The sequence below is a fragment of the Ambystoma mexicanum genome, chromosome 6q, assembly GCF_040938575.1.
Source record: "Ambystoma mexicanum isolate Mex_15411 chromosome 6q, UKY_AmexF1_1, whole genome shotgun sequence".
Taxonomy (NCBI): domain Eukaryota; kingdom Metazoa; phylum Chordata; class Amphibia; order Caudata; family Ambystomatidae; genus Ambystoma; species Ambystoma mexicanum.
In genome coordinates, this window is record NC_090937.1 from 1,618,434,063 (window position 1) to 1,618,455,726 (window position 21,664).

Below are 21,664 nucleotides of genomic sequence, written 5' to 3' on the forward strand. Positions count from 1 at the left end.
GGCAACCTTCTTTCTGATGGATGACAATCTTCCCACAAATATTAATCACAGGCCCACTATCATACCCCTTACTACAGGGTGTGCGTCTCTATTAGAGACTCTGCGATGGTATGCTCTCCCTGATGATCTAATAGATATACAGTCTATCGAATCATTTAAGAAGAAATTTAAACACTTCTTTTTTGCTAAATTCGCTCCCTCATCATATGGCTTCACTGATCAATACTCTCCATGAAACTATTTGAATCAACTACCCCTTGGTATAGCTTTGTTCGTTTGTGTGTGTCTGTCGGCACCCGTAAGCCTTTGGGGTCATTGGCGCGCAATACAAATGCATATACAATACAATACAAGGATTATTGATGGTATTTCAACTGTCCCTTTTAATTCTGTGCTGCAGGGAACATTTGGTGAAACTAAGGTGGCATTAGCAGCTTCGTGTATATACTGGGGACATCAATTCTGGTGCCAAGCTCCCGTAACAGTATTGACTCAAGATGGACACAAGTGGCTGTTTTAATATTTCTGGGACCAGGTTCTGTCTGAAAAGATCTGTGGAAGTAGGATTGCATCTATTAGAAAAAGGACAGAAACAAAATATGTTGCTCTTTCTTCTGAGACTAACAAGGTTAGCCACACCATAGTAAAAGATTATGGATTGAGGTTGCAAGCATTCTTCAACCCTGTAGAAAAAGGACAGAAACAAAATATGTTGCTCTTTCTTCTGAGACTAACAAGGTTAGCCACACCATAGTAAAAGATTATGGAGTGAGGTTGCAAGCATTCTTCAACCCTGTAGAGAACTGTCTTTCAGACAACACAAAAATACCTTTTGTTAAGAAAACTGGTGAAACATCTGTCCTGTTAATCAGGGTTTCCTCCACCAAATGCCTTGTCATGCCTTGTTAGAACCCACCATTTTCAGCATGAACAGTCATAGGGAACATAGAACACATTTCTATGACCCTCGGGTTCTATTGCTATTAGTACCCCGGCCAGCAAAAATTGCGTGACCGGGGCACTAAAAGCTTTTTTTTTTGTCCCGAAACGCTGCAGCGTTTCGGCACTGCAGCGTTTTGGGAGAAAAATAAAAATAAAAGAAAATGGCCGCCACCATGGAAAGGGAAAACTGAGTCTGTTTTCCCTTTCCATGGCAGCCATCGGGAGCGGACGCACTGGGAACACAAGTGTTCCCAGCGCGTCCGTTCCCGAAAAAAGGATCAAAAAGAAGGTAAGTGGGGTTGGGAGGGCGGGAGTGGGAAAAAAAAAAAAACATACCTGCGTTCCCGGCGGGGGACGAGGGAAGCCTCCAGCCGTGTGGAGGCGCGGTGCGGAGATGGAGGCGCGGAGCGGGGATGGCCCCGCTCCGAGTCTCCACACAGCTGGAGGCTTCCCTCGTCCTCCGTCAGGGACGTAGGACCAAGAAGGTAAGTTGGGGGGGGGGATGGGTGGTCGGGAGGGAAGGGATTAAAAAAAAAAAAAGACTTACCCGAGTCCCCGGCTGGGGGCGAAGGCCGCCTCTCAGCCACGGGGAGGCTTGGAGCGGGGATGGCTTCGAGCCTCCTCATTGGCTGAGGGGCTGCCTCGCCCCCGCCGGGGACAAAGGTCGTGGAATCCCGACGGAGGGATTTCCGGCCGGGTAGGGACCTGGCGAGAGCCAATCAGAATGCTTGTTGCTGGGTTACTAATTTCAAATAATAGACCATCAGAGCAAGCAGCGGGTAACCCCAATGTAGAAAAAACTAGGTATACCACTCACCTGCAGTGAACCTACCTAGACAGCTTCCATCTGAATCATAATCACTGGCAGAGCATTCATCCCATTCTTCAATTGTGTCATAAATGTCTATGGGGGAAAGCCCCCGTCTCTCATCAGTACTCACTTCGACTACATAGTCCTGCAACAGGAAGGCATGTAGACTTTCCCCAGCATCAATATTCACATGGCCCAGAGAGTCCTGATAATCCATCAGTGATGCCTCTTCCTCAATACTCTCCTCTACCACAGAGAGCTGGCGGTCCTCTGTAGACAGCCCCTGTCCACCTTCAATGCTCTCCCGGTTACTTGTACAAGGAAGATCGTGGACAGGCAGCTTTTCCATCTCTACAATCTTTTCGACTTCATAATGTGGACGATCCTCTTCAAATGGGGCCTCTTCCAACTCCTCGCTGTTCTTTGCATTCTGCAAATAATGTATAGATGGTTCCTCCTGGTCTTCAACCGTTTCTTCTACCACAGAGAGTTGAAGATCCTCCACAAAAATACCCTCTCCGTTCTCAATCCCTACGCTGCTGCGTGTATTCTGAAAATCCTGAACAAACGTCTTCTCGAACATTGCTGTAATCTCAGACGTGACTGCGACAGACTCTGAAAGAAAAAACAAGAGAAATAAGCTAACTACATAACGAGCACAAAGCAAATCCATAGCATACCCCATCCCAGAAAAAGAATGTTCTAATTACAATGCAATCCGGCACATACGCACACAGTGCCCTCCCCTTTTTTGGGTTTCAAGCTGGATGCCATATGACTGCCACATTGCTTACAGGCAAGCCATAAACATCCTCCTGTACACTTATTCTGCAATGACTGCGTTCCAGAAGGTGCAGCTTTGCTGATATGTCACATTCCAATGCCCTTATTACCAGTATTCTATGGTCCATGTATCCTAAATGTTATGACATTCTGAAGCAGCGCCACAATTTCCTTACCTGCTATAGATATCATAAGGGTTCTGTCCATGTTAAATACCAATAACAACTGATACCGATTCAGACACTGAAAATTAATGGTCTGCACCCCGATAATGTTCAACCAACAAGTTTGCACAGTGGTCTCAAAAAGCTTTGCACTTGGCAAGGGAGTGCTTCCAGAGAACTGCATTCCCTGCAGGTCAGACATCTTGGCCAAGGAGGTGTTATAATGGGGAAGAGAGGAAAAGGGATGGAGGGGGTAAGGAATTGATTTCTTTTCTTCACCTGTGCTGGTCTTTCCTTTTGTGGCTGGGCAGAAGTAACAAGTTACACAGTGGAGAATTCAGCACATTAAAAGTATGTGTTGCCAGTAGGTATTTTTGGGAAACTGAACTACTGAATGTATTATTCAACTGAGCTCAAAGAGCATCGAAGCATTCTCACTTCCCACTGACACACTGTGACGAATCAACTTCCGGGGCACAAGTGGTCAATAGTTCAAGGATAGTTGGTTTCTGCACAAAGGGAACAATAGGTCGTAAAATGTCACTATGGGCCTTCATATAAGGACCAGGGGGAAGGAACTACAATGTACCTTTTGCTTGTAGGGTGTTTTGCAGCTTCAAAGGGAAAATGGCAGAAAAGGGCCAGCAGGGTACAGCGCATAGATGGCAACTTGTGTGACTGTGGACGGGCTGCGGCTGAGAGCAAGAGTGGGAACCTGCCAATTACCCACAGGAAATGGGAATTGAGAGAAGAATGGGTTTGCTCTCAAACTGCGCTCACACATGAAGTAACAAGCATATTGCAGATTAATTAAGTAGTTTTAATCAGTGCCGTTGCAGCCTGACACGTGTTTCGAGCTTCCAGCTCTTCTACTGAGGCTTAATCTTGGCTTATGTTAAATCTAGTTACAGTGGTTGAGGCTAAATGTTTAGGTTAATTAAACGTGGGCTCCCATTACTTTGAAGTTGCACGAAAAACATACCTGTAAGTTATTGTATTGCAGCGCGTTCACTGCTATGCGAGGAACTGGAGCAACAGAGTTCAAGTCGGGAGACAGCAGCAGGAATCAGGCAGCAGGCAGTTCGGCGAGCAAGGCTGGACGGATGGCTGCAGGCTGGCCTACACGGCAGCTCAGGGTCATGAATCGTTGTCTCAGTGCTGGTTGGTGGGCCTCAAGCACTGTCAAAGGCGTTTTGGACGATGTTAGCGACTGTACCATGACAAGAGTCAGCGGGGGGCTCGACAGGCTTGAAAATGTCCTTTAAGGCAGACGCTGCTTGATGCTTGTTGATGCACTCCTCCTAGCTTCTTCGCTGGGCTTGTGTCGTCCTTTAAGGTGGGTGGCCCAAAGCTCAGGAGAGTGTTGCAGGCACTGGCCATGTCCTTGGCTTGGTTCAGAGACTCTCTGACACTTCCCACCTAGGAAGCTTGCTTGCAGAGACTAGCAGGACACGCTGTGTGCTGGCTCGGTACCGGTCCTGGAGCTGCTTGGGGGGTCCTCTAGATTCAGTATCCCCCTCTGTTGCCTGGGAGATGTTTACGGGAGGGATCTTGCTTTCTTCTTGGAAATCCTGGCTTTTCTTCACTGGCGGAAAGATGCAAGGCAGACTGTGCCTTCAGCCAGGGTCCCAATGGGTTATTCTTGTTACTCCTTGAAAAGTCTTCAGATGATCTATCCAAATGAGGGGCTCAACCCTCTTTGAAAGCCAAACGGGCCCCAGTGATTGGTGTAGGCAAAGCCTACCCTAATGAACCAATCATCCTGGGTCCCCCAACAAGAATCTCCAGTATGCGTGAGGTCATAACCAGAGTGCTTTGCAAAAGGAAAGGTAAAGGGGTGATCACATGTATACTAAGTCCCTCCCATCTTCCTGTCTGTTGTGAATCAAAGGTTGTCTCTGGTTAATTCAGCTCTCTGTGGTTCCTGATTAAAGTGGCAGGTCTCCCTTGAATCTGTGGCAAGAACAGACTTTGTCAACATCAAATCAAATATTCCTACCCTCTGAATTCGGCCCGCCTAGGGGGTTGCTACTGTAAACATATGTACCAAACATGACAGGTCAATGCCATTGATACGGAGAGGCAGGAGCTAGCTTCAGGCTGACAGATGCATATCAAAGATGTTGGAGTTTCTTGTCTTTTGTTAGCCCTGGGACCAGGCCTCTTGTGATTCCTGCTAAAATTAACTCATCAGTATCCGTAACTGCCACCAGCAGGACCTACAAAGGATAGGGTGGATCCATGGAGCCCTTGTCATTTAATTAGGCTGGCCATGGAAGGAGGACGGTTTTGCCCTCCCCTTTTGAGATGCCTTGATGTACTCCATTCCAACTAAATGTGACAGGGAGGACTGCGTCTGTTGGCTGTGCCCAAGTACATAAGTCTATGTGATTGTTGTGCGGTGAGCATAGGAAGATATGTGCGGATTGGCTCTACACATTTTTCGGAGGGTGATCTACCATCATTACATTTCATATAGAATTTCAAAAAAGCCCAATCGAGTGCACACCCACTGTGCAGGTGGTCAAATTCCTCAAACACCCTGTCCCCTCTCTCCTTTTTTCCTCTGTAACCAGTGTCTAGATGCCCATGGGCTTTGTGCGCTTCTCATAAATGTACTAAATAAATAAATAGTGTGTTAATGTTCATGTTAGAGAAAAAGAAAAGAACGGTGTGCGTGGTCGTGTAGGTAGTCAAGCTGGGCTTTAATGCAGGGTCTGAAATAGAGAATACACGCTCCTCCGTACAAGGCAACATGAAGTAAAAAGCATGAGCTACCTCTGAGAAACAAGGGGCAAGAACACAGTTTGCAGCAAATCTAACTAACATATGAGATGCAGCCTATAACGTTATGTTCCTTGTATATAACCCATTATGCTTTAACTGTCTTCTAAATGTGTTGCAATGCTCCAGCATATACACCACAAATACAAATACACACAATTAATGTGACACAGGCTTGCATGTAAATAGAGGACCTGGGGAGACAGGCTAAGCTACTGGTAGCTGTTACTGTCAAGCTAACCACACGGGTTACAAGCTAGAGTTACCAACTCTCCAGCAATTTCCTAACCTGTGCTCTATAGTTAGCTTGGTTGTGGCCTTTGGTGACACAGCAAATCTCAATCTGAACACAGGCATATTAACCCCACTATGTTATGTTATGTTATAACATTTCTATAGCGCTAAAGCCCTCAGGCATCTAAGCGTTCCTTCACAAGCAGAAAAAGGTCAGTGAGGTTGAGCCGAAGATTAGATAAAGAGTACCGTTTTCAGAAGTTTTCGGAAAGCCAAGAGATTGCTTTCTTCTCTGAGCGCCAACGGTAGATTGTTCCATGCCTTGGATGCAAGCACTGGAAAAGAACGTCCATTACCACAAGCTCTCTTAGTCCTTGCCACCTGTACAAGCTGAGTGGAGGTGGAGCGAAGATTTTTTGTGGGCTGGTATGTAGTAATCTTGTCCTTTAGGTAGCTCGGGGCTGTCCCATAGATGCATTTATGACACAGGATCAGCATTTTAAAGGAGATCCTAGCAGATGTGGGTAGCCAGTGTAATTCCTTTCTGGCAAGAGAGGTAGGTTCATGCCGTTTCATGCCATGCCATAAATTATGCGCACAGATGTATTCTGGATTTTCTGCAGTCTGAGTACCTCTTCTCTACTGGCACCAGCCAGTAGGTCATTGTAGTAGTCCAGGCGTGGCAAGATAACAGCCCTTACTAACTTGGCTCAATTATCTTTGGAGATTAGTGGGGTGACCTGTCTCAATACTCGCAAATGGTATTGGGTATTCTTTTCAATACCATCTACTTGAGCTCCTGCGTCTAGGGAGGCCTCCAGGTATGCACCCAGCGTTTTCACCTTATCGACTACTTCAATAGGGCTGTCCTCAACCAACAAACTAGAAAAGGCAGGGACTAATGCTTCTTTAGGTTTTTTGGACCCACAGATCATGAGTTCCGTTTTCCCGGCGTTTAGGCATAGCCAGTTTGTGGCCATCCAGGTCTTTATTACTTTATAGACTTTGTGAAGTTTATACTGATCTTCCTGGTGATCTCCTGATAGCTCCATAGACACTTGGAAGTCGTCTGCGTAATTTGTGAAAAAGAAGCCCAACTTTTCCAGTTCTCTACATAGAGGAACAATATAAATGTTAAAAAGCAGGGGTGACAATCATGCTCCCTGAGGGACGCCACACATGATGGTTTATACTTGAGAGAACGCGTCTCCCCAATGTACCCTGGATCTTCTACCCTCCAAGAAAGATCTAACCCTGTTTATATTCTCAGTAGCCAGACCTCCCGTATCTAGCAGCCTATTCAGTAATATCTTGTGATCCAAGAGATCGAAGGCTGCACTAAGTTCTAACAATATTAACAGGCCCGGTCTACTCCTTTCCACTAAAGTTAACATGTGGGTTTGGAGGTCCACCAGGGCACTCTCTGTGCCGTGAAAGCGACGGATGCCTGATTGTCTTTCGTGTAACCGGCCTGTGTTTTTGATATGAAGTTGAAGGTGGATTGTGGCAACCTTGTCGACCAACTTCAAAAAGAATAGAGTATTCGTAAAAGGCCGACAGTTGGTAGCGTCTTTAGGGTCTAAGCCTACCTTTTTCAAAAGGGGTGTGACTGTCACTGTTTTAATAGAATGTGAAACCGTGTAGTGTCTAAAAGAGGCATTCACAAATCTACATAGGAATGGGGCAAAAATGCCTTAGTGGTCCAGGATTATCTTGGAAGGTATGAGATCCCCGGGCAACTAGTTGGGTTCATAGCTCTCATAATGTCTTCAATCTCAGTAACTGAAATCTCTGGGATTTTAAATCCTATATGGGTTGATTTCAGTTCTTCATTTGAAGGTGATATATGATCAGTCAAATGATTTGTTTCTACATTCTCATAGATGAAGGAATTTATACTTCGGTTTGATTCTGTAATTCTCTCCTAATTTTATCTTGCACACATAATAGTTTATTTGCGAAAGCTTTCTGTATTCTAACACAATCCTCTTCAGTGGGTGTGATAGTGTGATTTAGAACTTCTGGTTTCTCCCAGGACCTGAAGAGACGAAAAAGTTCCTTAGTATCATTGTCTGCTGATTCAATTTGATCATTATAATAGGTTCACTTGGCTTCCATGATAGTTTCTTTATATGCTTTCTCGTGTAATTTCCAGGTGGCCTTATTATGTGAATTTTGATCTTTAAGCCAGATACATTCTGCGCGTCTTTTGCCAGCCTTTAATTTGTTTAGCTCTGGTGTAAACCATTTTTGTTGGTGCATAGATTTCCTAATAGTTTTGGACTTCATTGGAGCCACATCTTCCAATAAGGTTGTCATTTGTGTGCTGTATTCCTCCACAAGTATGTCAGGATGGTCTAGTTCACTGGTTTTGTGCATAAGGGAGTTCGTACATTCAGATAGATTATCTGAGGTGAGTGCCTTGTAATTTCTATGTATAGTTTTACGCTCATGTTTAGTCTTATTAGAATGCGGAAGCAGTATTTGTCTGTAAATAGATAAGGCTGTGGAAGTGCACATTCCTTGTTGCTCTAGAGAATGTGGAGGAACAGAAAGTCCAGATGCTTAGACCAGAGGGCCAAAATTCAGGTTGCAAGCTACAAGCAAGCCATAAGTCACTTACCACCTCAATTCAAAACATAGGGCCAGATCTCGAGTTGGTCGTTAGGCCTTAAATGCGGCAGTAACCGTGTTACCAGCACATTTAAGGGCTGGCCCTATCACAAGTCTGGCATGTTTACCCCCAGCTCAGAGCTGTGGATAAACATCCAGAGAAAATTCCAATTTGCAGCACAATTTTGCAGTAATTCTGCCAATGAGGAATGGGGATTACAGGTAGCGCCCAATCTGTGATCCGGTGGTAATACCGCCAGATGGGTTGGTGCTGACACTAATAAAAGGTAGGCAGTATTCCAGCCGGGATACCGCCCAACCTGTGGTCAGGTCCATAGGGCCTGATCACGAGTTGGGCTGTATCCTCGCTGGAATACCGCTGGAATACCGCCCAACACTAACACGCTACCACAACTCGGTCCGGTGCAATTTGCACCAGATCACGAGTTGTGGGGGGCATTAAATCCAGATTCCCTATTGGATGGACCCAGTGAGATTGGAGAGCTCCATTACCATCAGTGGTAAAAGTGCCAAAAACGGCTGAAACGGCCCAGAAATTGTCATTTTACACCCAACTCGTGATTTGGCTAGCCCTTAAATGCAGTGGTAAAACCATTACTGCCGAATTTAAGAGCTCAAGCCAAACTTGTGATGAGGCCCATAGAGATAGCACACCATTTCTTACTCGCCAAGAGTCGAATATCACTAGCAAATGGCTAGTGGCAAGTGCAGATTTTGCACCTTGCTTAGACCGTTCTTTAATGTTTGCATTCAGCAGCAACTCCTACAGCATTAAAGAATTTAATATACCGAGGGCCATGACTTTGCTCCAATCATGAATGGGTAGCTGGGCAGCGGGAATACATTACATGGTGGTGAATTCAGTACAGCAAAGGACCTGTTGCAAGTAGGTATTTCTGGAAACTGAACTAACAAAGCCTTTATTCAGTTGATTGAGTCAGGCACAAATACAGCAGTAATTCCACGCAGCAGCATTACAGTCGTGATGACCAGTGGAATTACTATGGTATCATGACCTCACAGGTGCGCGCACAATCCCCCAGCGGTATTACCATCCACAATTGCCAGCCGGCATGTAATACCGCCAGATTCAATGGTATTACTATTACCGCTGGCACACCTGGTGGTATTACCACCGCACGGTATTACCAGCGGCGGAAATAATGTCATCCCCGCAATGGGAACCATTGCAGCGGACATCTTTAAAAAAACTCAATCCACTCCCATTTCCTATTGCATTCCGGACCCATACTAAGTAGATTATCATGTCACAGGGTCAAGTTAAGGGTATTTATAACATGCTTAGTAATCCAATGAGAGCTGCTACTACCAGGTGGAGGTAGCAGCTCTCATTGGATTAATACCACCCATGCCGATCATACAAAATGTGTGCATTGTGAGACTGGCATGGTATCAAGCGAGACACAGACTCAAAAGCAACTGTTTGAAAACATTTAATATCAAGGTTTGTGGGGTTGGTGTAATGCCTACCTGGCCATAACTCTAAGAGGATTGTACTCTCAACTGTTTCTAGGGCTGCCGATGTCCGTAAGTCCAAATCCAGAGTTCGTCTGTGTCCAAACCTATGCTTGCCCTCACTCTTAGATCAAATGTGATAGGGGTCTTCTTAAAGAAAAATGGTGATTCAAAATTAAATGTAAACCACAGCTGGTTTCATGTAGTCTTACCAATAGGTGTAGTTCTGCCAGTTCAAAGTACTTAAATTCAACAGGATTGCCTTTGGAACCTTCCACATAGGGCTCTTGCAGTAAATCAATAGAGTTCACAAGGTCTCTGGGTCACTTGGGGTTCTCTTCCCCAAGCTTTGATCTCCAGTTCCAAAAAAACCCCCAAAAAAACACAGTTCCTGTTATGCCTCTCAGGGTTCCCTTCCACAAGTTTAGGCCTCTCTTCCCAAAGTTCAACAATGTCTTTATCAACAATATCTTTAGATGGCCTCTTGGGGTTCTCCTCCCCAAGCTTAAGCCCCTCCTCACGAAATCCAACAAACAAACAAAAAAAGTTCCTCTTGTCAGGATGGGCTTTTCAATGTACAGTTCATTTCCCGTTAGGTCTCTCAGGGTTCCCTTACCCAAGTCTTGGCCTCTCTTCACAAAGTTCACAAATTTCTTTATTGGACCTTTTAGGGTTCCCTTTGTCAGGCCTATGTCCCTCTTTACGCAGTTCTACAAACAAACAGAAAGTGCCTCTCGTCAGGATGTACCTTTCAGTGTACATTTCTTTCATGGGGGTAGTATCAGAGACTTTCGAGAAATCTGGGTTCTTTGCTCCTCCCAGACGTGACCATTGTAACCTCTAACGCCTCTCCCTATTCTCTGGCGCCTCTTCTTCTTCTGTGCCTCTTCCACTCTGTCCTTTTTCTCTTTACTGTGCTTCCTGCATACCTTTTTCTATCGTGCACACTTGCAACTTCTTTCCACCTTTCCGTGCCTCTAGCACACTTCTCCTTACTTTTCACCTTCCTGTGCCTCTTGCACACTTCTCTTTGCTTTGCGCTGTGTTCTCTTGCCCCTTCATTTACTTCGGGTCGCTTCCACACTTCTCACTGTTGAGTCGCTTGCACCCACTCTTGGCAGTTTACGCACCACCAGCGCACTTGCTCCATCTCTCTTTATTTCCGTACCACTGGCACTCTTGTCTGTTAATACGCGTTGCTTGTCTTCCCGCTTTTTAGCTTTCGCTTTCTTCGCTTTGCTTTCGCTTTCTTTGCTTTGCCTTTTCCATTGTCTTGCTTCGCTTTTTCCCACTTTCACTCACTGGGCTGTTCACCTTTCTCAATGCACCCGCTCCAGCAACCCGCATGCTACTGAGTCTGCATGGCTCACAAAACTGACCAATAGTAGCGTTCCGCTAGCAAGCAGGTAAAGGGGTTCTTGGGTCGAGGTTAGGGTGTCACCACCTACCCTTTGGACACGCTTGGGACCGGCACATGCCCCAGGGGAATGAGCACTGGTCTGAACAAGGCCAACAGACTGCCTTCCGTCCAGCTCTGGCTTCCTGGAGACACGGCTCCATCGCCACGCTGCAGCCCATTTCACACACCGGGCTAGCGTCCTTCTGGGCTCCTCTTCCTGCCACCTTCTACTCCTTGGCTCCTCTGGTCCAGTCAGCATCCCTTGCTCGCTCTTTGACTCTAGTAGAACCACGCTTTTTATATTTAAGGTGAAAGTCAATTGGAGTTAGGTGTGCTCAAGTGGGGAAATGTGCCTGACCTTGCCTGACTATTAGTGGAACAATTCAAGGTTGTTAGATGGTAGGCCTCCCATTAGATCCCTATATTATGCCTATGATTAATCTTCATTGCTCCTGATCGCCTCTTCCTCGTCCCAGTACTTTTTGGGAGTGGCAAACGGGACAAGACTAGTGAGGGTCCTTACATGGTGAAGGCTAATAAGGTGGATTACATTGGGGAGAAAGATTTAATATAACCAGGACAATTCCCTTTTCCCCATATTATCCTTCTTGACTGGCAATTTGGAATGGTTGGACGGATATGGATAAGAAGTCCCTTGACTTGAGCTGGGGAAGGATCTGTTGATGTTATAGCCAAACAGATTTTGTTCCCTCTGGTTCCCATACTTCCCCACCCGTGCCATTCTACTATGATTGGACTTCTCTTATTCAACCGAGATAAACCAGACTATCCTACTAAGGCCACAGGGAGGTCATCCTTACCCAATGTTGCCCTAATAGGATACTGCGTCGCACCTGAGGGTCTCCCAGATGTATTACCCCGGACTTCCCTATCTAAGTGATACTCCCTCGCTTGTCCCCCCCTTTGAGGAACCTGAAGGTGTCTCACCTGCAAATACCCAGGGATCTGTCATCCAGGTGGCCAGGACACGGCCATTGCTTTTGAATCAAGTTTCTGGGGTGGACCAGTGCAGGAGGATCACCTGGGGGAGTGGAAAAGAAAAACGTATTGCCAATCCTTATGCTAAATACAAAAGAGTGTGGGATAATATTCACAAGAAAGAAGGAAGTGTTCACAAAGGATAAATCAGGATGTGGTAGCTGGGGGTCTCCCTCCCCATGTTTTTAGCACGGAACAAAGCGGGACTCTTGAGCACAGCACACGCCCGAGCTTTCCCAGCACAAGCTAACAGTTCCGCTCTCAACTATCAGGGCCTTTGGTGCTTAAGTCTCTTTTCTACAAAAAGTCTCTTGCCTCCGAGGACCTGATGTCTTCATAATAATAAACAGAAAGTTGGGTGATGCCTTTCACCCCTTGCATCCCCCTCTTCCTGGCTCAGATCCTTCTCAAATGTTAGCCTACCTCTGTCGGGTTCACTACGGCTTTCAACACAATCTCATCTGTGACATTCAAAAATCTTAATGTCTTTTTAAACAGTTCACTGTGGACATCCCTCTGCCGGGTTCACCCTTGTCAACAAACTATTTATCGGAACTTTTGTCTTCGCCACCTCTTTATCGGCAGCCCTCCGTCGGGTTCACTTTTGCCAACTTTGTCAATCACACAATTGCATTTGTATTTATTGTGTTTATATAGCGCTTTAATCCAAAGTGCTTTACAGTATAACAACAGAATACATAGAACATTATAACAGTAGAAACAATTTACAATCATGAATCAAACCAATAAAACAGTAAGTAGAGCAATTAAACTGTGAGGGATGAGGAAGGGAAGGAGGAGGGAAACAGAAGGGGTATAAGGGTGAACATGAGGGAGGGTAAGGGGAAGGGGGAGGGTAGAGAGAGGATCATAGGGAAGATTCCAGGGAAGGAGAGAGAATGAGAGGAGGGGAAGGTTTCATGGCAGGGAATGGAGAAGTAGAGATTTCAGAGAAGTGAAGAAGGAGGTAAAGGTAGGTATAGAGAGGATTGAGAGAGGTAAGGAGTTCCAGTGCAGGGGGGGCTAGGAGCTGAAAGGAGAGAAAATGGGAGGAGGCACATGGGGATGGAGGGACGGTGAGCAGGAAGTGGTCAGCTGGACGAAGGGAGCGGGAAGGAGTGTAGAAAGAGAGGAGAGAGGAGAGATAAGGGGGAGCAAGATTATGGAGAGATTTAAAAACTAGACAGAGGAAATGAAATTTAAAGTTGGGAGTGAAGGGGAAAACAGCCAAGGAAAGCGAAGAAGAAATGGAGTCATGAGGGGCAAGGAGACAGAGGGTACGGACGGCTGAATGGTAGATAGATTTGAGGGGGGCAAGATGAGAAGCAGGTAGTCAAAAGAGTAGAGAGGAGAAATAGAAGAGACGAGAGGAGATAAGGGAGAAGATTAAAAGTTTAGTAGCATTGAAGGTGAGAGAGGAGCGGACTTTGTGAATATTGAAGAGGTGGTAGTGACAGGCGCGAGAGGTGAGAGAAATGTGGTGGGAAAAGGAGAGGGAGGAGTCAAAGTGAATGCCTAGATTGCGAGCGTGGGCAGAGATAGGAAGGTTAGAGGGGGGAAAGTGAATGAAAGGTCGAGGAGAGGGAGAGGGAAGAGTGTTGGAGGGAAAGAATAAGACTTAAGTCTTACCAGTCTTATAAGACTTCAGACTTACAATTCTTTGGACAGTTCTTACGATGCGGGATTCACCTCCCTTAACTTCACAATCAACTGCCATCAAAGACTTTCGACTATATAGAGGATTTTAATAGACCCCCGAATGACCACTCGGACCCATTTCTCTCCTTTCACAAGGTCTTCTGGTAACAGTAGTTTCAACAATAGGGTAATCAGCCAGAGTTTCCCGAGTGAGCATCCATGTGGTGCCCGACTCCTCTATAGCTGGTTATCCCCTTTCGTATCAACAGTTCTTTGTACTTTCTTCAATTAGCCACTTGTTACTTTCGTTCCAACACAGTTTGCTTACTTGTTGGCTTTCCCCTCGACTCACCGGCTGTGATGAACCACTTGGCTTTTCTTGTCTCCGGAGTCAAGGCCGGTACCACGGTGGCAAGGGTCTCTACCCGGCTTGGTTATCAGCAGAGGTGGGCCCTGTGTATCGTTTACATCTTCTGCAACACACGCTGGCTATTGTTTGCAGTCTTACGATTCCTGCCGCTGAGGTTTCACGGGCCTTGGTCGGAAAGAGAAATGTCGCTTCTCTCCTTGTCACCCTCTCAGTTCGCGCATTATTTCTCATCATCTTGAACTGCAGATGTTACCTCTCTCATTGTGCGGTCTGCCTTGCTCGTATTGTGCTCTCGTGCTCCACCTTTTATCCTTGTGGGGAAGGGAAAGGGCCGTTAGGTGTGTCTGATTCTGGTCAATTGGCGGACTTTGTCTGACCCTTGTGATGGGACATGTCAGGTAAACGGCTCTGATGTTGGTCCGTCTTTTGTGGTGTGCGAAAGTGATTGTGTAGAAAAAGGGGGGATAGAGTGTTTGAGTATCCTACGGGATAGGATGGGGAAAAGGTGTTATAAGAAGGGGAATACCGCGTCTCACTCGTTAGTGTCCCACTTCCACTCCACGAGGATCCCCCTCCCATCCAGGTGATCCTCCCTCACTAGTCCACCCCCAGGAACTGGATCCATTTGCGATGGCAGTGTCCTGGCCACCTGGATGACCGATCCCCAGGGACTAGTCAGGGAGACACCTTCAGGTATCTCACATACCCTTCCTCCATGCAATATAGCCACATTTGTTTCACAGGGGAACCGGGAAAGAAAATCTACATTTCCCTAATCTTTTCCTTTTCGGTGTTCCACAGTGAAACAATAGGGTTGTAGGTCTAGAAACCATTGCATGACCCGAGGGTTGGAGTCTTTGCGTTGGATAATCCATACTAGGGGCAAGTGATCTGTTACGAGTGTGAACTTTCGTCCTAAGAGGTAGTATCTAAAATGAATTATGGCCCACTTGATGGCCATGGCCTCTAGTTCCAACACAGAGTAATTTATTTCACGTGGGAACAGTTTGCGGCTGGTGAATAATATGGGGTGTTCCAATCCATCACAAACCTGGGACGGGACTGCTCCTAAACCAGTAAGGGAGGCGTCTGTTTGTAAAATGAACTCTTTAGAAAAGTCAACTACCTTTAGGATCAGGTTCTGGCACAAAGTCTGTTTTAAGGTGTTGTAGCATATCTCATCCTCGTCATTCCAATGAAGTTTCTGGGGTTCGGCATTCTTAAGTTTATCCGTTAGCCGGGCTCTTTTATACGAAAAGTTGGAGATAAACCTACGGTAATATCCTATTAACCTGTGAAAAGCTTTAAGATCTCTTTTGGTCTATCTAACACAGCTTTTACCTTTTCATGTTGGGGCTGTACATTCCCATTCCCTACGAAGAAGCCTAGGTATTTTACGGCTGACTGGGCCAATCTATCAATCTGCACTTAACTGCAAATCCAGCTAGGCCAGCGTTTCTGAGGACTTTCATGATGGTATGAAGATGGAAGAAATGATCCTCCCAGGTTTTACTATAAATGACGATATCGTCAATGTAACTCCACAGAAATCAGAGTAAGGTTGTAAAATGTGATCCATGAGACGTTGGAAAGTGGCTGGCGCACTGTGTAAGCCAACAGGCAGGACTTTAAATTGAAATAGTCCTAGAGGCTATGAAAATGTGTTTCTTTTCTTATCTGGCCAGTATACGGGGACTGGCCAGTACCCTTTGGTGAAATCTAGGGTAGATAGAAAGGTGGCTGCTCCAAATTTATCTATTAGGTCATCGATGCGAGGCATGGGATATGCATCGAAGTCCGAGATGGCATTGACTTGATGGAAGTCTATTGTAAGGTACTCATGGTGGCAACAGTAAAGACAGACACAAGTGATCACAGTTCAAGGGTGTTTATTAAACTGTAAATGCAGGGTGGAAAAACACCTAACCTAAACCTAAATCGAAGATGGGATCAAGCTTCGACCAACAAATGAAAAATAATGCAGTCCTTATGGTGTCTTGTCAAAGTAACATGCCTATACTAAAAAAGAATAAGTCAGAATGTGATTGCCAGGGGTCTCCCTTCCACACGTTTTGAGCACGGGACACTTGAGCTTTCCCAGCACGAGCTGACAGTTTTGTTCCAGCTATCAGGTTCTTCGATGGTTAAGTCTCTTTTCACTAAAAAGTCTCTTGCCTTCGAGGGACTGATATTTTCAACAAAACACACACAAAGTTCTGTTTCACGAATGGCTCAGGTGGCAAATTCACCCCTGGGTCCCCCTCTTCCGGGAGCAGACCCCTCACCATTTGTATACGACAAATCAATTAAACAGTTGCTTTTCAACTAATTATGGGTGATGACTTTCCACCCCTGGATCTCCCTCCTTTGGGTTCGGACCCCTTTTCAATTGCCAATCTCCCTCCTTCAGGTTCAAAATGGTTGTTCTTGCATTCACTAATCACAATGTCCTTCCAAACATTTCACTGTGGACATGGGTTCACTCCTGTCAACAGAATGTTCAAGGGACTTCAGACTTAGTCCCTTCTTGTTACCATCCCACCACCGGGTTCACTCTTGTCAACCTTTACAACACACAGTTCGTGAAAAACTTTTACCATGCAGGATTTGTTCCCCTTCGCTTCACAATCAACTGTCGGTCAAAGACTTTCAAAGGTACAGAGGATTTGACAAGACCCCCGTATGACCACTTGTACCCCCTTTCGCCTTTTCCCAAGGCCTTCTGGTTACGGTAGTCTCTATCATCGGGTAAATGCCCAGAGTTTCCTACTTAAGCACCCAGGTGCTGCCGGACGTCTCTGTTGCTGGTTTTCCCCCTTTTTCATCAACAGTTATTTTATAGTTCAAATCAGCCGTTTGCTACTTTTCGTTCAACACAGTTCAGTTGCTTATCGACTATCCCCTTGACTCACCAGCTGTGATGAACCGATTGGCTTTGCTTCTCTTTGGAGTCAAGGTTTGTACCACAGAGACAAGCTTCCATGGTAATCAGCGGAGGAGGGTCTTCTGTACCGCTGATACTCGCTGCAACACACCCTGGGTATTGTCTGCAGTCTTATGCTTCCGTCTGCAAAGGTTTCACGGTTCTTGATCGGAAAGGGCAAGGTAGCTTCTCTCCTTGTCACCCTCTCAGTATGCACCGTCTTTCGGGTCCTCTTGAACTGCTGTGCTGAGTTAGCTCTCACGTTGTGCGGTCTGCGTTTCTCGTCTTGTGCTCTTGTGCTCCACCTTTTATCTCTGTGGGGAAGGGAAGTGCCATCAGATGTGTGTGATTCTTGTCAATTGCCTGACTATGCCTGACACTTGTATTGGGACATGTCAGGTAAACGGCTCTGGTGTAAGTCTGTTGTCTTTTGTGTTGTGCGAAAATGTTTGTGTCGGAAAAGGGGGGGCAGTGTTTTGGAGTATCCTACGTGGTAGCATGGGGAAAAGGTGTTTAAAGAAGGAGGATACTGGTCTCACCTGTCGATGTCCCACTCTCACTCACCAAGGATCCCCAAGTCAGGTGATCCTCCCTCACTGGTCCACCTCCTGGAACTGGACCCAATAGTGATGGCCGTGTCCTGGCCACCTGGATGACCGTTCTCCGGGGACTAGTCAGGGAGACACGTTCAGGTTTCTCACAGTGCCTTGTGCATAATGGACCAACATGTGTTAGGTGCGCATGATTCCGAGCAATACCCTCAATTATCAATATGCACACAGCACTCCATTCCTTAAAGAGTCAATCACTATTCACCATTGGCTAGTGGCGAGTGCACATTTTAAGGTCTTATTGGCATGTTGGTATTGGTCATGGTGTTCTACTGGTATGGGTGTGTTTTATGTGCAAAATCACATATTTATATTACGCGTGTATGCATGTAAAGACACATATGTTAAATGTTGCTGCTGCTTATCAGTGCATGGTAGCTGGCAGGCTTCTTAAAATCTCCAAAATTGAAGCAGACAAATTTGAGATATGCCAAAAACACAATTTCGTACATGGTTGTTTTTCTACATGAACACATTCATGGAATGTCTCCAAAAACGAGTAGATCAGTCGGTTGCCTTATTTGTTGAACTTTCATAGATAGGGTCAAGTTACAGTATAAAACATTTTATTGTTTTCCTATTTGTGAGGTTGTGACCATCCCGCGCTGAGGGCATCTCAGGCGGATGGCCTATTCAATGGAATAAACAAGGCGAGACGAAGGCCGGTGCAAACCGTCATTTTTATTCTTGTACGCCAACTGTCTGACACCCGCCACGCCCCCCCTACCCTGCAGGTCCTGCCCACTCCCTAACCCAATGTCATTGTCCCTTGAAATATGGCCTGAACATCGGCCTTCCCTCACAACGATGAAGGTTGGCTGCATGCCCTAATTCACAACATGACACTATTGCTATGTAATTTATCATGGGACCTTAACTGGAGATTCAAAACAGTGACCCTAGACTGCACGCATACAGAGAGAGCGAGTGAGCGAGAGAGAGAGAGAAGAGAGAGAGAGAGAGAGAGAGAGAGAGAGAGAGAGAGAGAGAGAGAGAGAGAGAGAGAGAGAGAGAAGAGAGAGAGGGAGAGAGAGAGAGAGAGAGAGAGAGAGAGAGAGAGAAGAGAGAGAGAGAGAGAGAGAGAGAGAGAGAGAGAGAGAGAGAGAGAGAGAGAGAGAGAGAGAGAGAGAGAGAGAGAGAGAGAGCTTTGTTTTCCTTTAAAATAGAATTTTCTCTATTAAAAATGTTTTAGAGATTCAGCACATGGGCCGAGATATTTCAGGTGTATAAATAGTAAAGCAGATCACATGAATTGTCTCAATTAAATAAAATAGCTTGGAATAAGGACAAAATAAATAATTACACTTGAAACTCTCAGACAAATATCCCTGGGGAGCACTTGTAATGTTATGCATAAAGGGAGAATGTTGTGGGGGAAGAGTCATCTACTCCACTAAGCGGGTTACATATGAAAACCCCAAACTACTATTATAGTGGGATATGGCTTAGAAACACCCTAACACAAGTACACTTTATCCTACTAACCGAAGAGCCTAGAATTAAACTAATATGTCATTTGTCAGAGTTGGGCTGTCCCACAAACCAAGTCAACAAATGAATAATTGGATCTTTGGTAACGACACACCTATTTACCCTGCAAAAATGGAAATCACCCATTGCCTAATTTTTGTGGAAGGGATAAATAACATTGCAAAATCACATCATATGAACCAATTATATAGAATTATGTAGACCAAGAAGCTGCTTAGGGCAGAATATGGAGGCGTTGTCTTGAGAAGCACTGACGTGGCCTTCTACGCATGTTTCATATTACAAAACCCCAAATGAATAAGGCATACATACAGAAGCAAGTGGGTGGACATGATATGCTGAATTACACAAAAAGACAATTATGAAAAAACAAGCTGGATGACACCAGGTAACAAAGGAAACATTTGTATTAAGGAAGAATTTATAAGACTAAGGGCTTGATCACGAGTTGGGGGGTAGTTACTGCTGCATTTAAGGGTCCACCCAATCTCGAGTCTGGCTTGTTTACCCCCCGCTCAGAGCTGGGGGTAAACACGCCAGAAAAATGCCAATTTTCAGTGCAATTACGCCCAGCGGACCCGATGGGGAGTAAAAGTTAGCGCCCAATCCGTGATCCGGTGGTAATACTGCCAGACAGGTGGGTGCTAACACAAATAAAGTTGGGCTGTGTCCCAGCCGGGATACAGCCCAACTTGTGATCAGGCCTTAAGTCACCCTGAACTGTTACAAGACCCAACTCCTTCAGTCCAGCAATACTTTCAAACCACAAATCAACTTCCTACCTTCAGAACATTGGTCTTCCACTCCGGCGGCTGCCACAATCCCAGTACATCTATTTCTGGAGTCATGTCGGACATCTGCCTCAGCAAGTACATCCTGCATAACCCGCACAACAATGTCAAGGGACCAACCATGATGGCAATTTAGCCTTTCCCTTGCCCTTACTGGTAGCATGTAGTACAACTGTTCCATCATGACGAGATCCACAATTTCAGCAGGGTTACGGCTCTCTGGTTTGAGCCACTTGCAGCAACATTCTTGCACCTGTTTAAGTATCGTCTGCGGGTTTGTACTTGCTGTGAAAGTGAGATTGCGAAACCTTTTCCTGTAGCTCTCCTCAATCGCAGCCATCTGATTAGGAGGAACCAGATGCATTGCCCGCAGATCTCTGAGCCATACTAAATCATCGGCTGTGCTCTCAAACCCCAAGAGGGGGGATTTTCGGTCATCCTGGGGATCCATATGGACAAGCTTCATGCATTGAATGGGAAGGAGCAGTCATCAAGCAGTTTTAGACGAGACTTTTATTGGTTTGAACTGGTTTATGTACTTATCCTAACGGCAAGCTGCAATGCGTTCTAGTTTACAGAAGTGCTGCACCGCCAATTCCACTATTTCAGCGTTAAAACTATTGTCTTAACTCTCTAATGTCTCGGGAGGATAGCTTAGGGGCAACGTGCTCGTCTTGGAAGCAAGATGACACAGAGCAACAGAGGTTTGAAACCCGGGTCAGCGCTTTGAAACCTCTGGGTATTAAGCACGTTATAAATAACCTATCATATCATATCTTATCAATGTTAAGCAGGAGTATTGCCAATCTTCAAAGGACTCCACATCTTCTGCTTGTAAAAGCAAACTGAAACAAAAGAGAAATCTGTCATCAAGTTAACAAACATATATGCAAAGATACACATGTACCAATAATGGCTCTACAATGTTAAATATACTATCATTTGTGTAATCTAAAAATCGACTTTTTTATTTTATTTGTCTTAAGTGGGGGTCTCCTTCCTGCCAGCCCTCTCTACCACCATAAACACAAACATATATCATACATCTGTACTTGGTCGATTAAACCAAATTGTAGGCTATCAAATGATAGTCTGTGAAAGAACAGAAAACCACTAATAAAAAAAGATGTCAGCAATGTTACTGCATGCAGCATACGACAATCATTCAGTTACATCAGGGTATCTTTTGTATTGATTCTCAAGCATTCTTAGACCAGACAGATTACCAGTGGAGTTATAATGGCAGCCACAGGCACGGACGAGATTGGCTGCATCATGATAACATGGACCAGTGACTGTGAAGAAATATATAACTCCCTCAGCCAGTCCTGCTCAGTGGGAGGCTGCTGGTCTTTCCACTTTCATAAAACAACAGCACTTGGCTACCGTGCACCCAATGTTCAAAAAGGCCCTCAAGCGTCGCTCAGGAAACTTCCACTACACCCCAAGCAGCATACTCATGGGCACATTCTCAATAGTAGATAACGTTAGAAAGACACGTTCCTAAAATTGTAGATGTTCTGGGCAGGACCATGGCATATGTGCGTAGTCTGTCGTCCCACCACCACATCTTGAGCAACAGCCATCATGCTCTGGGTATATTCTCCCTAGTTT

General features: G+C 45.5%; 1 protein-coding gene across 2 annotated transcripts in view; it reads right to left on the bottom strand.

Moving 5' to 3' along the window:
- Positions 1 to 20,890, bottom strand: part of LOC138516915 (zinc finger and SCAN domain-containing protein 30-like) — a 62,531-nt gene extending 41,641 nt beyond the window's left edge. Inside the window, exons 1-2 of one of the 2 annotated variants that reach the window (XM_069632373.1) lie at positions 20,042 to 20,890; positions 1,775 to 2,368 (exon numbers count right to left, since the gene is read on the bottom strand). In XM_069632373.1, the coding sequence (XP_069488474.1) occupies positions 1,775 to 2,368; positions 20,042 to 20,516 (1,069 nt within the window). In that variant the 5' untranslated portion in view covers positions 20,517 to 20,890. Of the gene's footprint in view, positions 1 to 1,759; positions 2,369 to 20,041 lie in introns of both variants that reach the window. The other variant, XM_069632372.1, reaches the window with a different exon arrangement.
- Positions 20,891 to 21,664: the final 774 nt, after the last annotated feature.